The sequence below is a fragment of the Podarcis erhardii genome (genome assembly GCF_964252035.2).
Source record: "Podarcis erhardii genome assembly, chromosome: 2".
In the NCBI taxonomy this organism is placed as follows: domain Eukaryota; kingdom Metazoa; phylum Chordata; class Lepidosauria; order Squamata; family Lacertidae; genus Podarcis; species Podarcis erhardii.
Genome location: NC_138498.1, coordinates 120062152 through 120085562, shown reverse-complemented (window position 1 = coordinate 120085562; position 23411 = coordinate 120062152). Strand labels below are relative to the sequence as shown.

Genomic DNA, 23411 nt, shown 5'->3' with positions numbered 1-23411 from the left:
CAAATTAAGTACTTAACCTGAGGTACCACTGTAATGGATTATGCTGAAATGGCTAAAATGACTGGAAGAGTCAGAAATCAGGAAGGCCAAAATTTTATTAAGGAATGTGGAAAATTTATAACCCATCTTGAATTAGATCATCATAAAGAGTTAAAATCATTAGTAGGATTGGAATATCATTTGAAGTTTAAGGGTGAACTCTGGACACAATGGAGATGTAAAAAAATTGGATCATCATAAAAGATGCGGGAGGAAATGATTAATAACAGGACTCACAAAGGGGAGGATGGAAGTCCAGGGGATTCCTTGGAATCTTGTTTTTATGATTTATGTTTGATATATCTATAAAAAATTAATATGAAAAACCAAATAATTTTTTTAAAAAAACAAGAGAAGATGCTCTAGCCTCCAACCCAATCAGCGCCTCGAGGTGCGAAGAAGGGTGAGGGGTGTGTGGCCAGGATACAGTTCCAAGAGCCAGATAAAGTCCCGGGGGCCGTATTTGGGTCCCAGGCCTGAGGTTACCTACCCCTGCCACAGAGAAACAGAATTACAAGCTTTTGCTCCCAGAAAAGAACACAGAGACACCAAGCGTAGTCACAACCTGCTCTATAAGGCAGGATCATATGAGCTAACAGAGCTGGATTCCTGGTGTTGTTTTGGCACTACCCACAGGGACCGTGGTGATGTTTTGAAAGGAGGAATAGAGAATCAGCACCTCCTAGTCCGGGATGCTGTTGGACTACAATGCCCATGATTGACAGATGGTATCTAACTTTGAGTAGACTACAGAGCCGTAGCTAGGTGATATTGCACCCCTGGCAGAAGCATCCAGATTGCACCTCCCGCCACAGACAAATTAGCTCTTCTTTCCACCTCTCCTCCAATTCTTGGTATGAGCTTTCGTGTCTGTTTCAATTCCATTGGCTTCCTCAACTGTCTGTGGAATGAGCGATAGCACCCAACTCCTGAGATGAGGAAGCAGACCACCATTTTGCTTTACCTCAAGGCTGTATCCAACCAAGATACACTCAGAATGAACCCACTACAATTAATGGACCTAAGCTTAACCAATTGGCATTCAATATTTATTGATGTTTCTAATTATGATTTACGTATATTTTGCTGGGTTTATCCTTACATAGTGTACTCCACATTATATTTTTTAATGAAAGTGCATATTACAAATTTGTAAAAATAGATTCAAAGAGCAGAACTAACATTGCATTCAGCCCTTAAGCTTTTTAAAAATTATGATTAAGAAGTTTCTTAATAACTCTTGTAACTTGCTCTACGTGGGGCTGCCCTTGAGACTGACCTAGAAACTCCAGCGGGTGCAGAATGACGCAGCGAGACTCCTTACGGGGTCCTCACTGCGAGATCACATTCACCCGGTGCTATACCAGCTGCACTGGTTCCCAGTGGAATACAGGATCAGGTTTAAGGTCTGGTTTTAACCTTTAAAGCCCTATACGGCCTAGGACCCTTGTACCTACGGGACCGGTGACTTCTGTTTGAGTGTATCTGAAGGAGTGTGCATGCACACAAAACTCATACCAATAATAAACTTGGTTGGTCTCTAAGGTGCTACTGAAAGGAATCTGAAAGGAAAGAGTTTGGGTGTAATATTCGACACCTTCCTTTCCATGGAGGCGCAAGATTGCAGCTATAACAAAGGCGGCATTTTTCCATCTCCGCCAAGCTAAGCAGTTGGCTCCTTACCTCTCTCGCCCTGACCTAGCCACTGTGATCCATGCGACGGTCACCTCCAGACTGGATTATTGTAACTCGCTCTACGTGGAGCTGCCCTTGAGACTGACCCAGAAACTCCAGCGGGTGCAGAATGCTGCAGCGAGACACCTTACGGGATATTCGCTGCGAGATCACATTCACCCGATGCTCTAACAGCTGCACTGGCTCCCAGCGGAATACAGGATCAGGTTTAAGGTGCTGGTTTTAACCTTTAAAGCCCTATACGGCCTAGGACCCTCGTACCTACAGGACCGCCTCTCCTGGTATGCCCCACAGAGGAACTTACGGTCTTCAAATAAAAACATCTTGAAGGTCCCAGGCCACAGAGAAGTTAGGCTGGCCTCAACCAGAGCCAGGGCTTTTTCGGCTGTGGCTCCGATCTGGTGGAACGCTGTGTCACAAGAGACTAGGGCCCTGCGGGACCTGACATCTTTTCACAGGGCCTGCAAGACAGAGCTGTTCCACAAGGCCTTTGGTCAGGGCACAGCCTAACTCACTCCTTTGGCAATCTTCACAGAACTTTAGCCTAACAGTTGCCATCAATTTGATTTCAATTAATTTTATAATGAAATGATTTTAGAATGTTGTACTATTTTATTGTTGTTAGCTGCCCTGAGCCCGGCTTCGGCTGGGGAGGGAGGGATATAAATAACATTTATTATTATTAATTTCTAAATTAAAGGAAAAGTCAGTGGGTATCCTTAAAAAAAATCAAGTGAGAAAAAAGGTTTTATTTTGTTCTGGACATTTTTAAACTTTCCAGGATGGCTTTCCAAACAAGAATAACCACAAAACAGCAAAAAGCACGACTTTACACACAGACAGGAGCAATAAAACATCTCCAAAATGCCAGAGATTTTAAGAACTCTCTCTAGAAAATTACAAAAAGTTGACATAGCTTTTTTTCACTCTGCAGGAGAAAGGATCAGAGCTCTGATGAAAGATCTTTCCACAAGAATAGCATTTAGAAAGTTTATCCCACACCTGAATTTGAAGAGCTTAATTCCAAAAGGGACTTAAGTCAATTGCGACCATAAATTTATTTCTGACTAGGTCCTTTCTGAGTGCAAACACGATTTTCAAGGCTTGCTAACACAGTAACTTAGGCCCAAAATTTATACAAGATTCCACACACCCCCACCCCCTATTGGTGGGACTCACGGCAACATCAACAGGCCAAAACTGGATTTTGGGGGGGGGTCAAAATTAAGTCCCTTTTGGAATGAAGCTCTTCGTTTGTTCATGAGTAGTTATGAAGTTCGTTGTACACTAACAAAATTGGGCATCACCCATGTGAGTTCTCTGATGTGAAGAAAGCTCCCGACTTTGATAGAAGCTCTCTGGTTTGTATCCAACCAAGGCTACATTCACACCATATCTCCGATTTGCTGTGACGCGGCTTTATACAGGCAAGGCTTCCCCCAAAGAATTCTGGGAGGTGCCATTTATTAAGGGTGCTGAGAGTTCTTAGGAGACCCCGTTCCCCTCACAGAGCTACAATTCTCACGAGTGTTTTAACATGCCAGCTCCCACAATTCTGTGAGGGAAGCCATAATTGTTTAACGTGGCACCATAATGCGTCAAATGAATGGTGTGAATCGTAGAGTTGGAAGGGACCCCGAGGGTCATCTAGTCCAACCCCCTGCAATGCAGGGATCTCAACTAGAGCATCCATCACAGATGGCCACCCAACCTCTGCTTAAAAACCTCCAAGGAAGCAGAGTCCACAACCTCCTGAGGGAGACTTTTGTTAGGATATTTCCGTTCCACCTTAAAAGGGAGCAGGCTATGTGAGTCACAGAGTCTGCGTATTTCCAGTTCACAGGATGTTTATGTTTGCTATTGCTTTCGTTTTCTCTCTCTGTGCCTGAATACGCTAGCAGGCGGTCATGTTTTTCTTTGTTCTGACCAACGCTGAATAAACTTTCTAAATAATGCTCTCCTGAGTGCAACTTTCGCTGTGTGAATTCTGCTGATAGAGTGTGCACCAGCCTAAGAATGTGGCAATCTATTTCTGAGGCTTCATGTCGCTAATTGCTGATACTGCACGTCTATGGGAGATCAATGGACGTCCGGAGTCCGGAGTCGGCGTGGAGGCAGTGATGGCCTTTGTCTCCCTGGCAGTATCCCAACAACTTTTCCACTGTCCAACAGTCAGAAAGTTATTCATGATGTTTAGTCAGAATCTCCTTTATTGGAGGTTGAAGCCGTGGGTTCAAGTCCTACCCTCCAGAGCAGGACAAAACAAGCTTGCTCCCTATTCTATGTAACAGCCTGTGGCGATCACACAGGGTCCCCGGACGTTTAACTGTCTATTGATCCCTGTGCCACCACTGTGCTCGCTTCCCCGCTGCCACCAACCAGTTACTCTCTGGTAAAACACTGAGTCCAGACAGTTGTTAAAAAGTGAACAACAACAACAACAAAAAAGAAAGTTTATTTTACAAACATTAACAAGTTTATGGTTTCTCAGATAATATTCCTGTCAGTATCTTAACTTTAGTTTCCTTACTGGCCTATACCTTCCTAATACCTTCTGACTGATTATCTCAACTGTTTGACTGACTCCTCTTAACGAATTCCCTCATTCTCTCACACCAGACTAGCCCAACCCAGACTTATCTTCTCTGTCTCTTCTAAGTCCAGACTGTCTTCTCAAGAACTCTAACTCTAACCCCTAAAAAACCCTCTGTGCTTAAACCTTATACACAGTTAACTCTGCCCCCTGGGTTCCTATTGGTTAGTCATTTTACAATTAGTTAACCCTTTTCCTATGAACCCTGTATGATGTCACACACAGAGGAGGGCAAACGCCACACAGCCCTTCAGATCTTTGAAGATGGCTATTGTATCTCCTCTCAATCTCCTCTTTTCTAGGCTAAACATACCCAGCTCCTTCGACCGTTCCTCATAAGGCTTGGCCTCAGAGTAGACCCATTGCAAGTAATGAATCTACGTTAGTTAGGTCCACTGGCTGACTAGCGTTGGCTTCAACTCTCCTTGCAGTCTCCATTTCTATGGGTTCTCTCCTCTGTGACTCCGTTGATGAGACGCAAGGTACTTACTAGCACTAAAGCTCTTTCCACACTCGAGGCATTTAAAGGGTTTCTCCCGTGTAGACAGTTTGATGTGAAATAAGGCTAGTACTAAAACAGCTCCTCTTTCTGCACTCTATGCATTTAAACGGCTTCTCTGTGTGGATTTTTGGGTGGGAACTGAGGTACTAGCTATTACTGGAGCTGTTTCCACACGTGTGGATTCTCTTATGTGAATTGAGGTTGGGTTAGGGTGAATTCTCCGGTGTGAACGGTGGTTCGTGCTGTCGCTAAAGCTCTTTCTGGGCATTTGTACAGCTTCCCACCCATGTTAATCTTTTGATGCGATGAAAGGTTGTGTCTCCTACTAAACCTCTTCTTGCACTCAGGGCATTGATAGGGCTTCTCTCCCGTGTGGATTCTCTAATGAAGAGTAAGGTATTCATAAGCGCTGAAGCTCTTCCCACACTCCAGGCATTTATACGGATTCTCCCCGGTGTGGATCCTGCGATGGGAAGTGAGGCTGGTGCTCCGACTGAAGCAATCCAGACATTTAAACAGTTTCTCCCCTGTGTGGATTCTCAGGTGCCTTTCGAGCGTTGATCTGTCACTGAAGCTCCTACTACTGTCTGAACATTTAAAGGATTTCTCCCCTGTGTGGATTCTCCGATGAGCAGCGAGGCTCGATTTTGAACCAAAGATTTCCCCATACACTAAGCACAGAGTCCTCTCCTTTCCTCCATCCATGTTTTCTTGGATTTCCAAAATGTCACCGTCTTCAGAGGCAGGGGATTTATTCTTCCTCATCTCATTTCCTTCCGTACATGTGATTTGGCCTCCCCTCTCGTTGCAACTGGTTAGTTCCAAGGCACCTCCATGTGACTCTCCTTCGTTCTCTCTCCCAACATTTGCTGGGAAGAGACACAATTATTTGGTAAGGCCCCCAAAGAGAAAAGGAGCATGAAATCAAGGAAGAAACGCAATCGACTGCTGTTGTGAGGGACATGATAGAAGAGGGGGAGAACAGAGAGACACACAGGAAGCAACTGACATTGGGGGAAGGGTTATACAGTAGTACCTTGGGTTACAGATGCTTCAGGTTACAGACCCAGAAATAGTACCTGAGGCTAAGAACTTTGCTTCAGGATGAGAACAGAAATTGTGCGGTGGCAGCGTGGCTTTCCTGTGGCCTTCAAGAGCAAACCCAGACTTAAGGATTTGCTTGCCTTCTTCTCTGGTGGAGAATGGGCAACCTTTGGCACAAGAAGTGGCAGAACAGGAAACAGACCCATTGGGGTCTGGGCAGGCTCTCTGCCAGTGGCAAACAATGGCTTGTGCAAGCCTTATAGTCAATGGCACACATAGGGGGGCGTAGGGCTGGGGGACACCAAGTGGGCAGCTTCTGACAAGGCAACAGAGTGGCATGAGCCTGAACAGCAGCAGATCCCATGGCTGCAAGGAAGCAGAAACACACATGTTCAGCAAGGCAGGGAGAGAAACATCATCAGAGGAAGAGGCTGTTTCCCCCCTGAACTCCTCTCTTATCGGAGCTATGAAAGATGCCATCTACAATTGAATCAGCGCAGTTCACGTCCGTATCCTCAGCTTTCACTAGAGGAGGATTCCCACACTTGGGTCTCCGGTTCTTTCTGGACTACAACTCCCATCACCCCCAGATAGCAGCAGTAAGGGATGATGGGAATTGTAGTCCAAAAACCAGCTAGAGGCCCAGGTTTGGGCAAGCTTGAACTAGGGTATCTAGGGCAATTGTTTTCCTACCACAGGCATTTTTAACAATTCTGGATGCTCTTCTGTAAAAATATATCTAAAAAACGGCATTAAAACAGAATCTGATTTTTTAGCATTGCGTGCTGGATAAGGTTGATTTCTTTTTGCAGTCTAGGGTACAGCAGCTCTCTGCCCAGGAATTCCCAAGAATGGCTTCTGCCTTGTCATGGGAAGTGCAAGCATTTTAGTGAATGACAAACATGGGGGGAATAGAACACAATCATTGTTTTACTTTCTGTAGGAGTTATTTGATATCAATAAAGATCTTCCCACACTCCAGCCCTTTCTAAGATATTTCCCTTGTATGAGTTTTTACTGTTTAGGAAGGGAGCCCCTGTCACTGAAGTTCTTTCCATACGCCAAACATTTCTAAGATTTCCTTCCTGTATGATTTCTTTGGTGTCTATTAAGGCCGCTACTCTGACTGAAGCTCTTTCCACACTCTGAACATGTATATGGTTTCTCTCCTGTATGACTTCTTTGGTGTCTAGTAAGGTGACTCCTGTTCCTGAAGCTCTTTCCACACTCGGAACATTTATATGGTCTGTCCCCTGTATGAGTTCTTTGATGCAACATAAGGGACCTACTGCAAATGAAGCTTTTTCCACACTCTGAACATGTATACGGTTTCTCTCCTGTATGAGTTCTTTGATGCAACGTAAGGGAGCTACCACGACTGAAACTCTTCCCACACTCCAAACATTTATATGGTTTCTCTCCTGTGTGCACTCTTTGATGCAAGGTAAGGGTGCCATTCTGACTGAAGCTCTTTCCACACTCCAAACATGTATATCGTTTCTCCCCTATATGAATTTTTTGATGCAAGGAAAGGGAGTAGATGCGACTGAAGCTGTTGCCACATTCCGAACATTTATAAGGTTTGCTGCCTCGATGAGTTTGTTGGTGTCCAGTAAGCGCACTGCTGTGACTAAAGCTCTTGCCACACTCAGAACATGTATATGGTTTCTCCCCTGTATGAATGTGTTGATGCAAGGTAAGGTCACTACTTTGAGTGAAGCTCTTTCCACACTCTGAGCATGTATACGGTTTCTCCCCTGTATGAGATCTTAGATGGAAGGTAAGGCCACTACTTTGAGTGAAGCTCTTTCCACACTCGGAACATGTATATGGTTTCTCTCCTGTATGAATTCGTTGATGGGAGATAAGGGAACTACTCTGACTGAAGCTCTTTCCACACTCCAAACATTTATATGGTTTCTTTCCTGCGTGTACTCTTTGTTGATGTGAGGTTAGAGCTGACCGACTACCCAATCTCTTTCCACACACTGTGCATTCATGCTTTTTCTCCTCTCTGGGAATTTGGTTTTCACCACGCTGAGATGTACAAGAGTCACCCTCCGGCTTCTGCTTTCGTCTCCCCTCTCGCCTGCTGCCTCCATCTTGAACCCTCAGATTCCTTTGCTCCTCCTCCTCTTTGGATCCTTTTGATGACACTTCTGATTGTTCCCCTTCTGCCAGCATCCCTTCAACATCTCCTGATGGAATAAAAAGGAAAACTGATGAAATGCTAAAAGAGCGTCTTCAGCCCAATCATTCAGTCAGGACACAGAGATCCAGGTCCCAGGGCCTTGTGGCAGTTCCCTCACTGTGAGAAGGGAAGTTACAGGAAACAAGGCGGAGGGCCTTCTTGGCAGTGGTGCCCACCCTGTGGAACACTATCCTTCAGATGTCAAACAAATAAATAACTATACAAGTTTTAGAAGACATCTGAAGGCAGCCTTGTACAGGGAAGTATTTAATGTTTAATATTTTATTATGCTTTTATATTTGTTTGAAGCCAGCTAAGTCAGATCCGTGGGGTACAAATAATTAAAGTATGAATGTTAGTATTATTATTTATTGAGTTTATATACTGCCCTATACCCAGAGGTGTTAGCATGATTCACAGAAAAGATCACAGAATAAAAACATTTTTGCATGGCGCCTAAAGGTGTATAATGAAGGTGCTAGGTGAACTTTCCTAGGGAGAGCTTTCCACAGACGGGGAGTCAGTGCAGAAAAGGCCCTGTTATTGTGTTGCTACCCTCCAGACCACTTGAGGAGGAGGCCCACAAATGAGAGCCTGAGGGTCCAGGTAGGTTCATACAGAAAAAAGCAGCCCTTGAAGTATTGTGGTCCTGGGCCATTAAAGGCTTTATAGGTCAAAACCAGCACTTTGAATCGGGCCCGGAAACTATTTGGTAGCCAGTGCAGTCAGACCAGGATGGGGGCAATATGCTCAAACCACCTTGCTCTGGTGAGCAACCTGGCCGCTGAATTCTGCACTAGCTGAAGTTTCCAGACTGTCTTCAGAGGCAGACCTACGTATAACGCATATCTATATCTAACCTTGAAGTTACCGGAACATGGACAACAGTAGATTGGCTATCCCGGTCCAGATAGGGGTGTAACTGGGCCACGTATAATGCGTATCTAAATCTAACCATGAAGTTACCAGAGCATAGACAACGGTAGTTAGACTATCCCTGGGCCCAGGGGCGTACCTGGGCCACCAGACAAAGCTGATGGAAGGCACTCCAGGCCATCTGAGCCTCGAGCGACAGCAAAGGATCCAGGAGAACCCCCAAGCTACAAACCTGTTCTTTCAGAGGACGTGTAACCCTATCAAGAGCAGGCAAGCTTCCAGGCATCTGTTCTAGGGAACCACCCACTAACAGCACCTCACTCTTATCTGGATTGAGCTTCAATTTGTTGGCTCTCATCCAGTCCATTACCCAGGCAAGACACTGGTCCAGCACTTGCACTGCCTCATCTTCAGATGGAAAGGAGAAATAGAGCTGAGTGTCATCAGCATACTGCTGGCAACGTACTCCAAACCTCTGGATAACCCCTCCCAGCAGTTTTATATAGATGTTAAACAACATGGGGGATTGGATTGAGTCCTGTGGAACCCCACATTGAAGGTTCCATACAGGGCCACCAAAGCAGTTTCTGTGCCAAAACCAGGTCTAAACTCTGACTGAAATGGATCCAGAAAATCAGTTTTTTCCGAAAGCACCTGGATCTGGTCTGTGACTACTCGCTCCAGAACCTTGACCAGGAAATGTTAATTAGCAACTGGCCGGTATTTAGTTAGGATTCAGGAATTCAGGGAATGCTTCTTAAGGAGTGGTTTTACCTCTGCCTCCTTCAAACATGGAGGGACCACCCCCTCTTGTAAAGAGGCACTGATCATCTCCCTGGCCCAGCCTGCTGTTCCCTCCCTGCTGGATTTTATCAGCCAAGAGGCGAAAGGGTCTAGAATCACTCTGACTGATCCAAGAACCGTGTCCATATCCTTGAGCCTTACCAACTGAAAAAACTCATCCAACACAAGAGGACTAGAATGTGCTCTGGACACCCCATGAGACTCATCTGCTGTAACAGCAGAGTCAAGGTCTTGGTGGATACAAGCAATTTGATCGCCAAAAATGTGTTGCAAACAAGCCACAGCCAGCTACTGCTGGTTCTACTCCTCCCTTGGGCCAGCCTGTAAAAGGCCCCGTACAACCCGGAAAAGTTCTGCCAGACGACATAATGAGGATGCAATGGAGGCAGAAAACTATGCCTTCTTTGCAGACTTCACTGCCACTAGGTAGGCTTGATAATGAGCCCTTACCAGTGTTTGGTTGCATTAATTCGGGTCTTTCATCCACTTGCGTTCAGTCTCCCAGTTTGGAGTGTACCTGGGGGCCAATTGGGCTCCACAAAGTGGGAGAGGACCCTCTGGGGTATTCATATTATTAGTAGTTGTATTGCCAGTACTATTATCATTATTAGCCTGTCTGTATAAGGCCTCAGCCACACTTTTAAAGTGGACTTGAAATTGCTTGCTTCTCCTTTTTTAAAAAAAACCTCTTCTTCCCCCGGACTGCTCTTGCAGAAACTGCTTACTTAATTGAAACAAACAGATATAAAATGTGTGTGTTGGGGGGGGGGGTATTGGCTTGTTTTTGTTTATGTTTCGATAATGTACTTTGAGTTCTTATATTGTAATTTTATCCTGTGAACGGCCCTGAGGCCTGTGGGTATTGGGAGGTATATAAATTTAATAATAGTAAAATCAGGCCGGATAAAAATTATTACAAATTCCAGGGGGAGCCCCAGCAGAAGGTTTTCCAATGCTTAAGGGTTTGCCTTGACCCCAAGCCCTATGGGGAGCCCAAGGAAGGTCCCCCACCTGCCAGAGTTGGCCTGCAGGGAGGAGAAAGATCTGCCCTTCCATTGGGAAAAGATGTCCTACTCCCATACAAAGGGGGGAAGACCTATAAATGAATCATTTTAGCTGAATTATATACAGAATGAATTAATTATGCACAATTTAAATATTATGGGAAATACCCTTTGCAAAAGCGTGTCCATTAGGAGAAATCTACACCAAAATGCTGACCAACTTTCAAGAGGTTGAAATAATTTAAAATACAATTATTTAAAATTAACACTATTTAAAAATGACAACATGTGGAAATCTGGGTAAATTGACGACTAGAAAAAGCAGACAGAAAAAAACTTACACTGAAACGGTTTGCCTAATGGGGTTTTTTTTAATCCCTCCCCACTCTCCCTCCCCTGATAATACAGAATAATAAGACGCACCTCCAGCGCCTCCGCGAGAAATTACGGCCGCCGCCATGACCAGCAACTGCGCACCAAAGCGAGACAGGAAGCGGAAGCTCCTATTCTCCCGGCAGCCTTTTCCCCCTCCGCTCTAGGAATCTCAGCTCTGTCGCCGCTGCTCTTAACCGTTTCGGAGCCGAGCGGCAGGAGCCTCTGGGCTTCTCCGGGCAAAGAGCGAAGAGAGGCGCTGGTCTCGCCTCCGGAAAGCCCCGCTGGATCAGCTGCACGGGAGCCCCAAAACGTTTTCTAAACTATTTCTTATTATAATTATTTTCAATTTTCAAATTAACAACGTTTTTCCTTTTGGTACATACATATCCAAATTTGCAATAATTGTCTCCCCCCCTTTCCATTCCCCGCTTTTATTCTCCTTGTATTACAATATATTACAATTACTATATATTTCCTCAATTAATTTCAACCTATTTTCTCCCTCCTAATTCTATTCTTAGTTCATAAATGTTACATCAAACCTGCGAATGTTTTGACTTTTTACAGTGTTCTCTAAAATAGTTTATAAATCTCTTTTGCTTCCTTGGCATTTTTTCTCCTATTACACATAGTAAAAAAGCCTGTGGTTTTTTTTAACATACGTAATTTTAAGAATTTTTAAAAGTTCATTGTATAACATTTCCCAGAAGCCCTTTACTTTTTTACACGTCCACCACATAGGGGAAAAAATTACCTTCCTTATCCTTACATTTCCAGTATAAATTAGAGGTATCTTTACACATTTTAGCAAGCTTTACTGGAGTGAAATACCATCGGTATATCATCTTCATATAATTTTCTTTTAATGAACTACATGCTGTGAATTTTAAAATCTCTTTGCACAGTTTTTCCCATGATTCAACCGGTATATTATAACCTGTATCTTTTGCCCAATGTTTCATTACAGGTGAAACTCGAAAGATTAGAATATCATGGAAAAGTTCGCTTATTTCAGTAATTCAACTTAAAAGGTGAAACTAAGACATGAGATAGAATCATGACATGCAAAGCGAGATACCTCAAGCCTTTATTTGTTTATAATTGTGATTATAAAAAATTGGCCACCACTAAACTAGATTTAAATTTAATGCTAAGTGAGATTAAAGAAAATATAAAAATTTATTGGAAAAAGTGCTAGATTATATTTGAATGTGTGGACATGAGATTGTAAACAAGCTGATAATTTGTTTGGAAAAAAAATTTTTAACGACGTAAATGGGAGAGGGGGACGTGAGGGAGTCCAAAGAAGCGAAGAATTTGTTGTGATAGAAGTAAGATTGTTCTATGTGTGTATTTTATATCTAAAAAAACCTTAATAAATATTTAAAAAAAAAAAAATAATTGTGATGCTCATGGCGTAAGGAATCCAAAATGGAGGTGTTCAGCAGCCAGGGTTTGACTGTATTTGCATACTATTTTTATATTATTATAAACATTAAGAAGGACTGCTTGATCAAGTCAGTGGTCCTTCTAGGGCAGCATCCTGTTCTCACAGTGGCCAACCAGAGGGCAGGATCCGAGCAGAAGAGCCCTCTCCTCTCCTGCAACTGGTATTCAGAAGCATTGCTGCCTCTGAGGACTGTGGGTGAAGAAAATATTGTGAATAGAATCATAGAGTGGAAGGGCCCTGTGGGTCATCTAGTCCAACCCGCTGCAATGCAGGAATCCATGACGATGTTGGCATCCGCCTGTCTCGGGAGACCATGGAGGAGTGTGCCTTTGGGGGTGAGGTCAAGATGTTGGGAGAGTTGCAGGGCCTTCTCTGGCTGTAGAGACCAATATGGGGGATATGTTTATTCTATGACCTATGGATCCCTTTCGCTCTAATATAGGGGGAGGGGGAATCAACTCAGCAGGGAGAGAGAGAGAGAACATTCCTGGAGGAGGTGGGCACAGTGTAGGGAAATAATGCATAGACAGGAAAAAACAGAAAAATGTGAAGGGGTGCTGAAATTGCGCTCAAATAATATCGAGGGCACAGGTGAAAGGCAAAGCAAGTTTCTAGCCCTCTTGCTTCGGAATGAAGAGCTGTTTAAATAGGAACCAAGGAAGGTGCCAAGTCCAGAACCAGACCATTGGACCATCTAGCTCATGCTGTCTGCACAGACTGGAAGCATCTCTCCAGGTTTCAGGAAGGGATGATTTCCTAGCCCCGCCAGAAGATGTCGGGAATCGAACCCAGAACCTTCTGCACCCAAGAGCTACTTTCACCTTTTAAGCGACACCACACTCAGAATTCACCAGCCACCACGGATCTCTGGGAGTTACCAGGATGAAACTGTCTCACCTGCTGCTGCTTCTCCTCTGCCCGGCTCAGGAGGAAACCTTCGGCCAGGGCCACCACCTGGGAACTAGTCTCCGCTCCCTGATCCTTCACCCAGTTCTCCATCTCCGGGGGGGGGGGGGGGAGGACAGCCAGGAATTGCTCCAGGACCACCTGATCCAGGACCTGAGCCTCGGTGTGTCGCTCTGGCTCCAGCTACTCCCTGCAAAGGCGGTGGAGTCGGCTGCAAACCTCTGGGGTCCCTTGGCCTCCTGGTAGCGGGAATGCCTGAATCTCTGGCACTGAGCATGTGAGCTGAGGGCGTCCCCATCCAGGAGGGTCTTCATAGCTATTCCCAGGATCTCTCAAATGGGGCACTTTGGGGATTTGGACAGCAGCCTCCAATATGGCTGAAGGATTGTCCCCAAAGGCTGGCCAAGGGAGCGTGGACCACAAAGGGGCTGGGGCAGAGGCGGGGGAACCTCAGGTCCTGCTCCAAGCTGCTCTGGGTTGCAGCAGGATCCGGCCCTAGCCTCCCTGCTTCCTTCCTTCCATGCATCCAACCTCTGCAGCCTCTCTTCTGCAAAAGAACCACGTACAAGGCAGGAGGGAGGAGGGGCGCTTGCCCTGGAGGACCAAGCGGCTCCTCCAGTTTCCTGCCTCTCTAGGAATCCTACACTTGATCTTTAACCCTTGGAAGACTAAGGCAGCTGAGGTGGAAGAAAATCTCTCCCTTTGGGGAACTCTGATCTCTATTTTCACAAGGATGGCACATCTTGGGCAGTGGTGAGAAGCAGTGTGGTGTAGTGGTTACAGTGCTCGACTATGGCCTTGGGAGACCAGGGATCGAATTCCCCACCGGGTGGCCATGGGGCAAGTCACTGCCTCCCAGCGTAACCTACCTCACAGGGTTGTTGTATCGAATCTAAGAATGGGGAAAAGTTGGAATGGGACCTAATGGTCATCTGGCCCAACCCCCCCCCAACAGATTTGTGCGGGTTGTTTTGGTTTTTATTTTGTATTTTGTGGTTTGGATCTTGATTTTATTCTGAGACCCCAAGGTATAGGACGGTATATAAATAATAATAATAATAATAATAATAATAATAATAAGGCATTGGGACGATTTTATGGAACCAACAAGGTGGGAGCCAGAAAGTCTGGCAGCCAGTGTGTTAAGAGTCTGGGAGCCAGAATGATAAGAGTTGGAAGGGACCCCAAAGGTCCTCTAGTCCAACCCCCTGCAATACAGGAATCTCAGCTAAAGAATTCCTGACATATGGCCATCCAACCTCTGCTTGAAAACCTCCAAGGAAGGGGAGACCATTCACTGTCAAACACAGATTCCTGTAAGCAATCACATTGTGATGGAACTGTACCTGAGGCAGGTGGCACTAATAGTGAGGAAAGGATCTGTAACACCCAAGACCTTTGGTGAAAGCCTGCAGAGTTCAGGCAAGCAGAGAGGAAGGAAAAGCATAATTCCCTCTCTCACTGCATTTAACCCTCAGAGGACCAAAATCTCTTCTGCCTGGGGAATCCCAAAACTGAATTTATCTGCTTTTCCCTGAGATTAACGTTAAATAAGTTGGAGTTCTTGTTATTAAATATACCAAGAGAAAAGCACACCAAGAACTCAGGCCAATGTTAGTTTCAGTAGTGGGAGTCGTCCCTATTAGCAAATCAATAGTCAATTGTGACAAAAACTAATCCATTCAAAAGTATGTACAGTATTCTGACAAGGATTGTAAACTCAAATAGAGATTACAAACTCAAACTCATAAGGACAGGTATAACACAAAAATTCGTTACAGAAATAGAGATAAGAGTTTATGAGTAGAGATAAGTACATGTTCATCTATAGTCAGATTCGACGTGGAGGTCTTAGTTTCAATCATTAAACAGAAGTCAGAAGTCAATTATGGATCGGAAACCAGGACAGGGCCCTGTTTCGATGTATTCACCTTCATCAGCTGGTACAAGGCAGCTTCTTGGGTTCCTCCAGTGTCGTTTTCGCAATTGAAATCATTCCTCTGGGGAGAAAGACAATACAGGGACCTTCCATTTACCCTCTGGTGGGCGGTAGCAGCTGAATGGGGGTGGGGTGGGGCAAATGGACCTTTTGTCTCAGTTCAGTGGCCCACAAGAAGAAATCTTGAGCATTGTCTCTTAATTCCCTGAGAAGTATTAGACAGGCTGACATACAGCTCATCCCTGAGATTAAGCACCTGTTGAGAACGGTGGGACTGACTCCTGAGAAAACCTGCACTGAAGCGTAAATGGATTCTTAGGAACTGCACACTTGTTTTGGCTATTTCATCTTTTGTAGGCGTTCATTATTTTGTTCCCTAAAATTTGCATGCAGCTTTACTATACATATATGTTTGGGATTTTTTAAATCCATGGTTCAGGAAAAATAAAACAATGACATTATCAGTAAAAAAAACCCTAAAATGACTATTTTCTTGTTAAAAATAATGAAATAAACAATAAAACCTGGATTAAAACACAGTGAAAGCTACTGCCTCGTATCAATAGGCAGTGAGTTGGTTGCAAATATTCTTCAATTTTTTGACTGCCCTGTTGGTACAACGTAATTTCCAAAATTAATTTCCTAGCGAGTCACATGTGCACAGAGAAACAGATCCCCACAATGAACCAAGGTTTCCTGGCTTAGATCCTGGCGTTCCCGTGGACGTCAGCAGCAAACCCGGCCTTAAGGATTTGCTTACCTTCTTCTCTGGTGGAGAATGGGCAACCTTTGGCACAAGAAGTGGCAGAGCAGGAAACAGACCCATTGGGGTCTGGGCAGGCTCTCTGCCAGTGGCGAACAATGGCTTGTGCAAGCCTTATAGTCAATGACACACGTAGGGGGGCGTAGGGCTGGGGGACACCAGTGGGCAGCTTCTGACAAGGCAACACAGACAGTGGCATGAGCCTGAACAGCAGCAGATCCCATGGCTGCAAGGAAGCAGAAATACACAAGCTCAGCAAGGCAGGGGGAGAGACGTCATCAGAGGAAGAGGCCGTTTGCTCCCTGAACTCCTCTCTTATCGGAGCTATAGAAGATGCCGTCTACAATTGAATCAGCAAAGTTCACGTCCGTATCCTCACCTTTCACTAAAGAAGGATTCCCACACTTGCGTCTCTGGTTCTTTCTGGACAACAACTCCCATCACCCCCAGCTAGCAGCAGTAAGGGTTGATGGGAATTGTAGTCCAGAAACAGCTAGAGACCCAAGTGCAGGAAAGCCTGGACTAGAGTATCTAGGGCAATTGTTTTCCAAACACAGGCATTCTTAACATTTCTGAGTGATCTTCTGTGCAAATATATCGGGAAAAATTGCATTTAAAACAGAATTTTTTAGCATTGTGTGCTGGTCAAGGTTGATTTCTTTTTGGGGTCTGGGGTTCAGTAGCTCTATGCCCAGGAATTCCCAGGAAGGGCTTGTGCTTTTGTCATTGGAAGTACAAGCATTTTAGTGAATGACAGAAATATGGGGGAGGGGGACGACCAGAAAACGATTCATGGTTTACTCTCTGTAGGAGTTATTTGATATGATTAAAGACACTCCAACCCTTTCTAAGATACTTCCCTTGTACGTGTTCTTTACTGTTTAGGAAATGAGCCCCTGTCACTGAAGTTCTTTCCATGTGCCAAACATTTTTAAGATTTCCTCCCTATATGACTTCTTTGGTGTCTAGTTAGGTGACTCCGGCGCCTGAAGCTATTTCCACACTCGGAGCATTTATATGGTTTGTCCCCTGTATGAGTTCTTTGATGCAACATAAGGGAGCTACTGCAAATGAAGCTTTTTCCACACTCCGAACATGTATACGGTTTCTCTCCCGTATGAGTTCGTTGATGCAATCTAAGGGAGCTACCACGACTGAAGCTCTTCCCACACTCCAAACATTTATACGGTTTCTCTCCTGTGTGCACTCTTTGATGCAAGGTAAGGGTGCCATTCTGAATGAAGCTCTTTCCACACTCCAAACATGTATATCGTTTCTCCCCTATATGAATTTTTTGATGCAAGGAGAGGGAGTCAATGCGACTGAAGCTGTTGCCACATTCCCAGCATTTATAAGGTTTGCTGCCTCGATGAGTTTGTTGATGTCTAGTAAGTGCAGTGCTGTGACTGAAGCTCTTTCCACACTCAGAACACGTATACGGTTTCTCCCCTGTATGAGATATTTGATGCAAGGTAAGGTCACTACTTTGAGTGAAGCTCTTTCCACACTCTGAGCATGTATACGGTTTCTCCCCTGTATGAGATCTTTGATGCAAAGTAAGGCCACTACTTTGAGTGAAGCTCTTTTCACACACTGAACATGTATAAGGTTTGTCTCCTGTATGAGTTCGTTGGTGCAATATAAGGGTACCACTCCGACTGAATCTCTTTCCACATTCTGAACATGTATACGGTTTCTCCCCTGTATGAGTTCGTTGATGTGAAGTAAGAGTTGAGCGATTACAAAATCTCTGTCCGCACAATGTACATTGATGCTTTTTCTCCTTTTTGTCAATTTGATTTTCACCACCCTGAGACATACAAGAGTCACCCGCCGACTTCTGCTTTCGTCTCCCCTCTTGCCTGCTGCCTCCATCTTGAACCCTCAGCTTCCTTTGCTCTTTGGATCCTTTTGGTGACATTTCTGATTGTTCCCCTTCTGCCAGCTTCCCTTCAACATCTCCTGATGGAATAAAAAAGCAAACTGATGAAATGCTAAAGGAGCGTCTTCACCCCAATCATTCAGTCAGGACACAGAGATCTAGGTCGCAGGGCCTTGTGGCAGTTCCCTCACTGTGAGAAGGGAAGTTACAGAGAACGAGGCAGAGGGCGATCTTGGTAGTGGTGCCCACCCTGTTGAATGCCCACCCGTCAGATGTCAAATAAACAACTATACAAGTTTTAGAAGACATCTGAAGGCAACCTTGTATAACGAAGTTTTTAATACTTGATGTTTTATAATGCTTTTAAATAATGAAAGTATTTGTTAGTATTATTATTTATTGAGCTTATATACCGCCCTATAACCAGAGGTCTGAGCATGGTTCTCAGAAAAGATCACAACATATATAAAAATACCAACCCAATAAATCCCCCCCAAAAGAGCCACATTTGAAAAAGACTACAGGATGTCAAAGATATCTAGCAAAAGCCTGGTTAAAAAGGAACATGTTTGCATGGCACCTAAAGGTGTAAACCCCTTCATGGATCACTGCCTTGTCGTGGCGAAGGGGCTTGAATAACTCAGAGAAGCTATGACCTATGCCGTGCAGGGCCACCCAAGACAGACAGGTCAGCCAAGAGTTTAGACTAAATGTGATCCACCTGGAGAAGAAACTGGTAACCCACTCCAGTATTATGCCATGAAACCTCCATGGACATAAAACAGGAGAAGCTTTGAGAGGAAAGTGAGTTTCCAAGGCATGCTCTGATTCATGGGGTAACGGAGAGTCGGACACGACTAAGACGAGTAAAAAACAACAAAGGTGTATAAGGAAGGTGCCAGGTGAACTTCCCTGCGGAGAGCATTCCACAGACAGGGAGCCCCTGCAGAGAAGGCCCTGTTCTCGTGTTGCCACCCTCCGGACCACTTGAGATCAGAATGTAGGTTCATACGTAAAGAAGCGGTCCTTCAAGTATTATGGTCCTGAGACATTAAAGGCTTTATAGGTCAAAACCAGAACTTTGAATTGGGCCTGGAAACTAATTGGTAGCCATTGCAGTCAGACCAGGATGGGGGTAATATGCTCAAACCGCCTTGCTCTGGTGAGCAACCTGGCCACTGAATTCTGCACTAGCTGAAGTTTTCACACTGTCTTCAGAGGCAGCCCTATGTATAACACATATCTGTATTTAACCTTGCAGTTGCCAGAGCATAGACAATGGTAGATAGGCTATCCCTGTCCAGAAAGGGGTGTAGCTGGGCTACCAGTCAAAGCTGATGGAAGGCACTCTTGGCCATCTGAGCCTCAAACCTGCTCCTTCAAGGACGTGTAACCCCATCAAGAGCAGGCAAGCTTCCAGGCATCTGTTCTAGGGAACCACCCACTAATAGCACCTCAGTCTTATCTGGATTGAGCTTCAGTTTCTTGGCTCTCATCCAGTCCATTACCCAGGCAAGACACTGGTCCAGCACTTCCACTGCCCCACCTGCAGATAGAAAGGAGAAATAGAGCTGAGTGTCATCAGCATACTGCTGGCAACGTACTCCAAACCTCTGGATCACCCCACCCAGCAGTTTTATCTAGATGTTAAACAGCATGGGGGATAGGATTGGGCTCTGCGGAACCCCACATTGAAGCTTCCATGGGGCTGAAATGAATTCCCCAAGTAACACCCTCTGGGAACGACCATCCTAGTAGGACTGGCACCACCGCAAAGCAGGGCCACCCACCTCTAGTTCAGAGAGACGCTACAAAAAGATTCCATGCCTGATTCAAGCACCTTGTCCATATCCTCCAGCCTTACCAACTGAAAAAACTCATTCAACACAACAGGACTAGACTGGACATCCCTTGAGATTCATTTGCTGTAACAGGAGAGTCAAGGTTTTGGTGGATGCAAGCCATTTTATCTTCAAAATGCTTTGCAAAGAAGTCACAGCTAGCTCCTGCTGGTTCTACCAACCCCTTTGGCCCAAGGTGTAGAAGGCCCCGTACAACCCAGAAAAGCTCTGCCAGACGACATAATGAGGATGGAATGGAGGCAGAAAAATATGGTTTATTTACTGCCTTCACTGCCACTAGGTAGGCTTGATAATGAGCCCTTACCAGTGTTTAATGCACAGTATTTTAAGCAACTATTTTTTTGTAATTTTTTTCCTGCTACATTTTATAGTAATTTATATTTCGTGTTAGCCACCCTGAGCTAGGTCCTGGCCAGGGAGGGCGGAGTATAAGTAAATAAATATTATTATTATTAATGCACAAGGTTTTGCCTTGAGCCCAAGCCCTATGGAGAGGCGAAGGAAGGTCCCCCACCTGCCCAAGTTGGCCTGCAGGGAGGAGGAGGAGAAGAAAGATCTTCCCTTCCATTGGGAAAATATTTCCTACCCCTATTCAAAGGGGGAAAGACCTATAAATGCATTATTTTAGCAGAATAATGTACAGAAATGCGTTAATAATGGGAACTGAAAATATTATATGAATTACTAGAGAAAGGAGACGCAGAAAAAAACTTACATTGAAACGATTTACCTAATAGGGTTTTTTAAAACTCCCTCCCCAAAACTCCCTCCAGCAGCACCCGCGTTATAATACATAATAATATGACGCACCTCCAGCGCCTCCGCGAGGAAGGACAGCCGCCGCCATGACAGGTATCTCTCTCTCTCCCCCCCCCCTCCAAGCGGGACAGGAAGCGGAAGCTGCAATTCTCCCGGCAGCCTTTTTTTTCTTCCCCTCTAGGAATCTCAGCTCTGTCGTCGCTGCTCTTAACCGTTTCGGAGCCGAGCGGCAGGAGCCTCTGGGCTTCTCCGGGCAAAGAGCGAGGAGAGGCGCTGGTCTCGCCTCCGGAAAGCCCCGCTGGATCAGCTGCGCGGGAGCCCCAAAACGTTTCTTAAACTATTTATTATAAAATATATATATTTTATTTTCGAATTTCAAAATAACAACATTTTTACTTTTGGTATACAGAATACATATCCAATACAAATTTGCAATAGATGACTCCCCACCCCGGTTTCCACCCCCCCCGTTATTCTCCTTGCATATAATTATATTTCTCCCAATTAATTTCAACTTCTCCCCCCCCCCATTCTATTCTTAGTTCATAAATGTTACATCAAACCTGCTAATGTTTTGCCTCTTTTACAGTGTTATTTAAACGTGTCTATTGAGTTTTCCCATTCTAGATTGAATTTTTTCTCACCTTGGTGCCTGATCTTCACGGAACGTTTAGCCATTTCGGCAGAGTCAGTCATCTTAGTTATCCATTCTTCTTTCGTTGGGACCTTTCCTTCTTTCCACATCTGGGATAGTAGCATCTGGCCCCTGTAGTCGCATAAATAAACATTCTCTTTTGCTTCCTTATCAATTCTTCTATTACACCTAATAAGAAAGGCCTCTGATTTTTTAACAAACGTAATTTTAAACATTTTTTTAAGTTCCTTTTTTATAATTTCCCAGAAGCTCTTTACTTTTTTACATGTCCACGACATATGAAAATAGAAAAAAATGACTTTCCATATCCTTACATTTCCAGCATAAATTAGAGGTATCTTTATACATTTTAGCAAGCTTACTGGAGTGAAATAGCATCGGTACATCATCTTCATAGAATTTTATTTTCATGAACTGCATGCTGTGAATTTTAAAATCTTTCCCCATGATTCAAGTGGTATATGTCTTTTGCCCAGTGAGATTGAATATTCCAGGCTGTGAGGTCTTTTCCTGCTTTGATAAATGACGCATCAGATCACTTAGAGATATGCTAGTACATACTGACTTACAACACACGTCTACACACCAGACCTTGACCACAGCTCCAGGAGGTTTTTTCAAATGCGGACATTGCACTGCTTGTAGATATGCATCACAAATGGAAGAATTTTCTAATAGTAGAGGCTTTAAGTTTACCATGTGTTGCCACATGTGCAAATGCAATTCCACACAAACACCCCCGCTCCAGGTTTCAGGCAAGGACGATTTCCCAGCCCCTCCTGGAGATCGAGCTGAGAACCTTCTGCACCCAAGAGCCACTTTCGCCTTTTAAGAGACACCACACTCAGAATTCACCAGCCACCGCGGATATCTGGGAGTTACCAGGATGAAACTGTCTCACCTGCTGCTGCTTCTCCTCTGCCCGGCTCAGGAAGAGACCTTCGGCCAGGGCCACTGCCTGGGAACTGGTCTCCGCTCCGTGATCCTTCACCCAGTTCTCCATCTCCGGGGGAGGACGGCCAGGAATTGCTCCAGGACCACCAGGTCCAGGATCTGAGCCTCGGTGTGTCGCTCTGGCTCCAGCCACTCCCTGCAAAAGCGGTGGAGTTGGCTGCAAACCTCTCCGGGTCCCTTGGCCTCCTGGTAGTGGGAATGCCTGAATCTCTGGCACTAGCAACTGAGCTGAGGGTGTCTACATCCAGGAGGGTCTTCATAGCTCCCAAGTGGGGCAGTTTGGGGATTGTCTCCTGCAGCCTCTTTTCCTATTCTTTCCAGGTTCTGCTTCAAGGCAAAGGCTGGCCAAGGGAGCGTGGACCACAAAGGGGCTGAGCCAGAGGTGGGGGAACCTCAGGTCCTGCTCTAAGCTGCTCTGGGCTGGAGCAGGATCCGGCCCCAGCCTCCCTGTCTGCTTCCTTCCATGCATTCTGTGAGATAGTGGGTGGACATATCAGATGACACAGAGGTTTCTGCAAGTAGCTCAGCAGGCCCGCTTTTATAGGCAGCCAGCTGTCAACATTGTAACAACAACAACAACAACATCCCAGGGTTTCCTGTCTAAATTATCTGATGTGGACCTGAGTGAAAACTATATGCACAATACCCCTGGTGGCCAGGGTGAGAACTTCAATACATAACACATCCAACCACTGCAGCCTCTCTTCTGCAAAAGGACCATGTACAAGGCAGGAGGGAGGAGGGGCGCTTGCCCTGGAGGACTAAGAGCTCCTCCAGTTTCCTGCCTCTCTAGGAATCCTGCACTTCATCTTTAACCCCTTGTAGACCAGGCAGCTGGGATGGAAAAAAATATCTCCCTTCTAGGAACTCTGATCTCTGCTTTGACAATGTTGGGACTTTTTAGACAGTGGTGAGAGGCAGTGTGGTGTAGTGGTTAAAGTGCTGGACTATGGCCTTGGGAGACCAGGGATTGAATTCCCCACCGGGTGGCCTCTCAGACTAGCCTACCCCACAGGGTTGTTGGTAGGGATAAAAGGAACAGAGGAAGAACCATGTATTAAAGGGACCCCTGACCATTAGGTCCAATCGCGGATGACTCTGAGGTTGCGGCACTCATC

General features: G+C 45.1%; 2 protein-coding genes across 8 annotated transcripts in view; both read right to left on the bottom strand.

Moving 5' to 3' along the window:
- Positions 1-20780, bottom strand: part of LOC309337013 (uncharacterized protein) — a 131827-nt gene extending 111047 nt beyond the window's left edge. Inside the window, exons 1-2 of the mRNA XM_081853633.1 lie at positions 20736-20780; positions 19572-19609 (exon numbers count right to left, since the gene is read on the bottom strand). The gene's annotated coding sequence lies outside the window, so the exon portion shown is untranslated. The remainder of the gene's footprint in view (positions 1-19571; positions 19610-20735) is intronic.
- Positions 5003-20748, bottom strand: LOC309337046 (uncharacterized protein). 7 transcript variants are annotated; one of them, XM_081853702.1, is made up of 2 exons: positions 20641-20748; positions 5003-8071 (listed from the first exon to the last, which is right to left on the bottom strand). In XM_081853702.1, the coding sequence occupies exon 2, from the start codon at positions 8055-8057 to the stop codon at positions 6945-6947; it is 1113 nt and encodes a 370-aa protein (XP_081709828.1). In that variant the 5' UTR covers positions 8058-8071; positions 20641-20748; the 3' UTR covers positions 5003-6944. The 7 variants fall into 7 exon arrangements, with proteins under 7 accessions (XP_081709828.1, XP_081709827.1, XP_081709825.1 ...); XM_081853701.1 differs by lacking the exon at positions 20641-20748 and adding an exon at positions 19435-19562; XM_081853699.1 differs by lacking the exon at positions 20641-20748 and adding an exon at positions 11172-11246.
- Positions 20781-23411: the final 2631 nt, after the last annotated feature.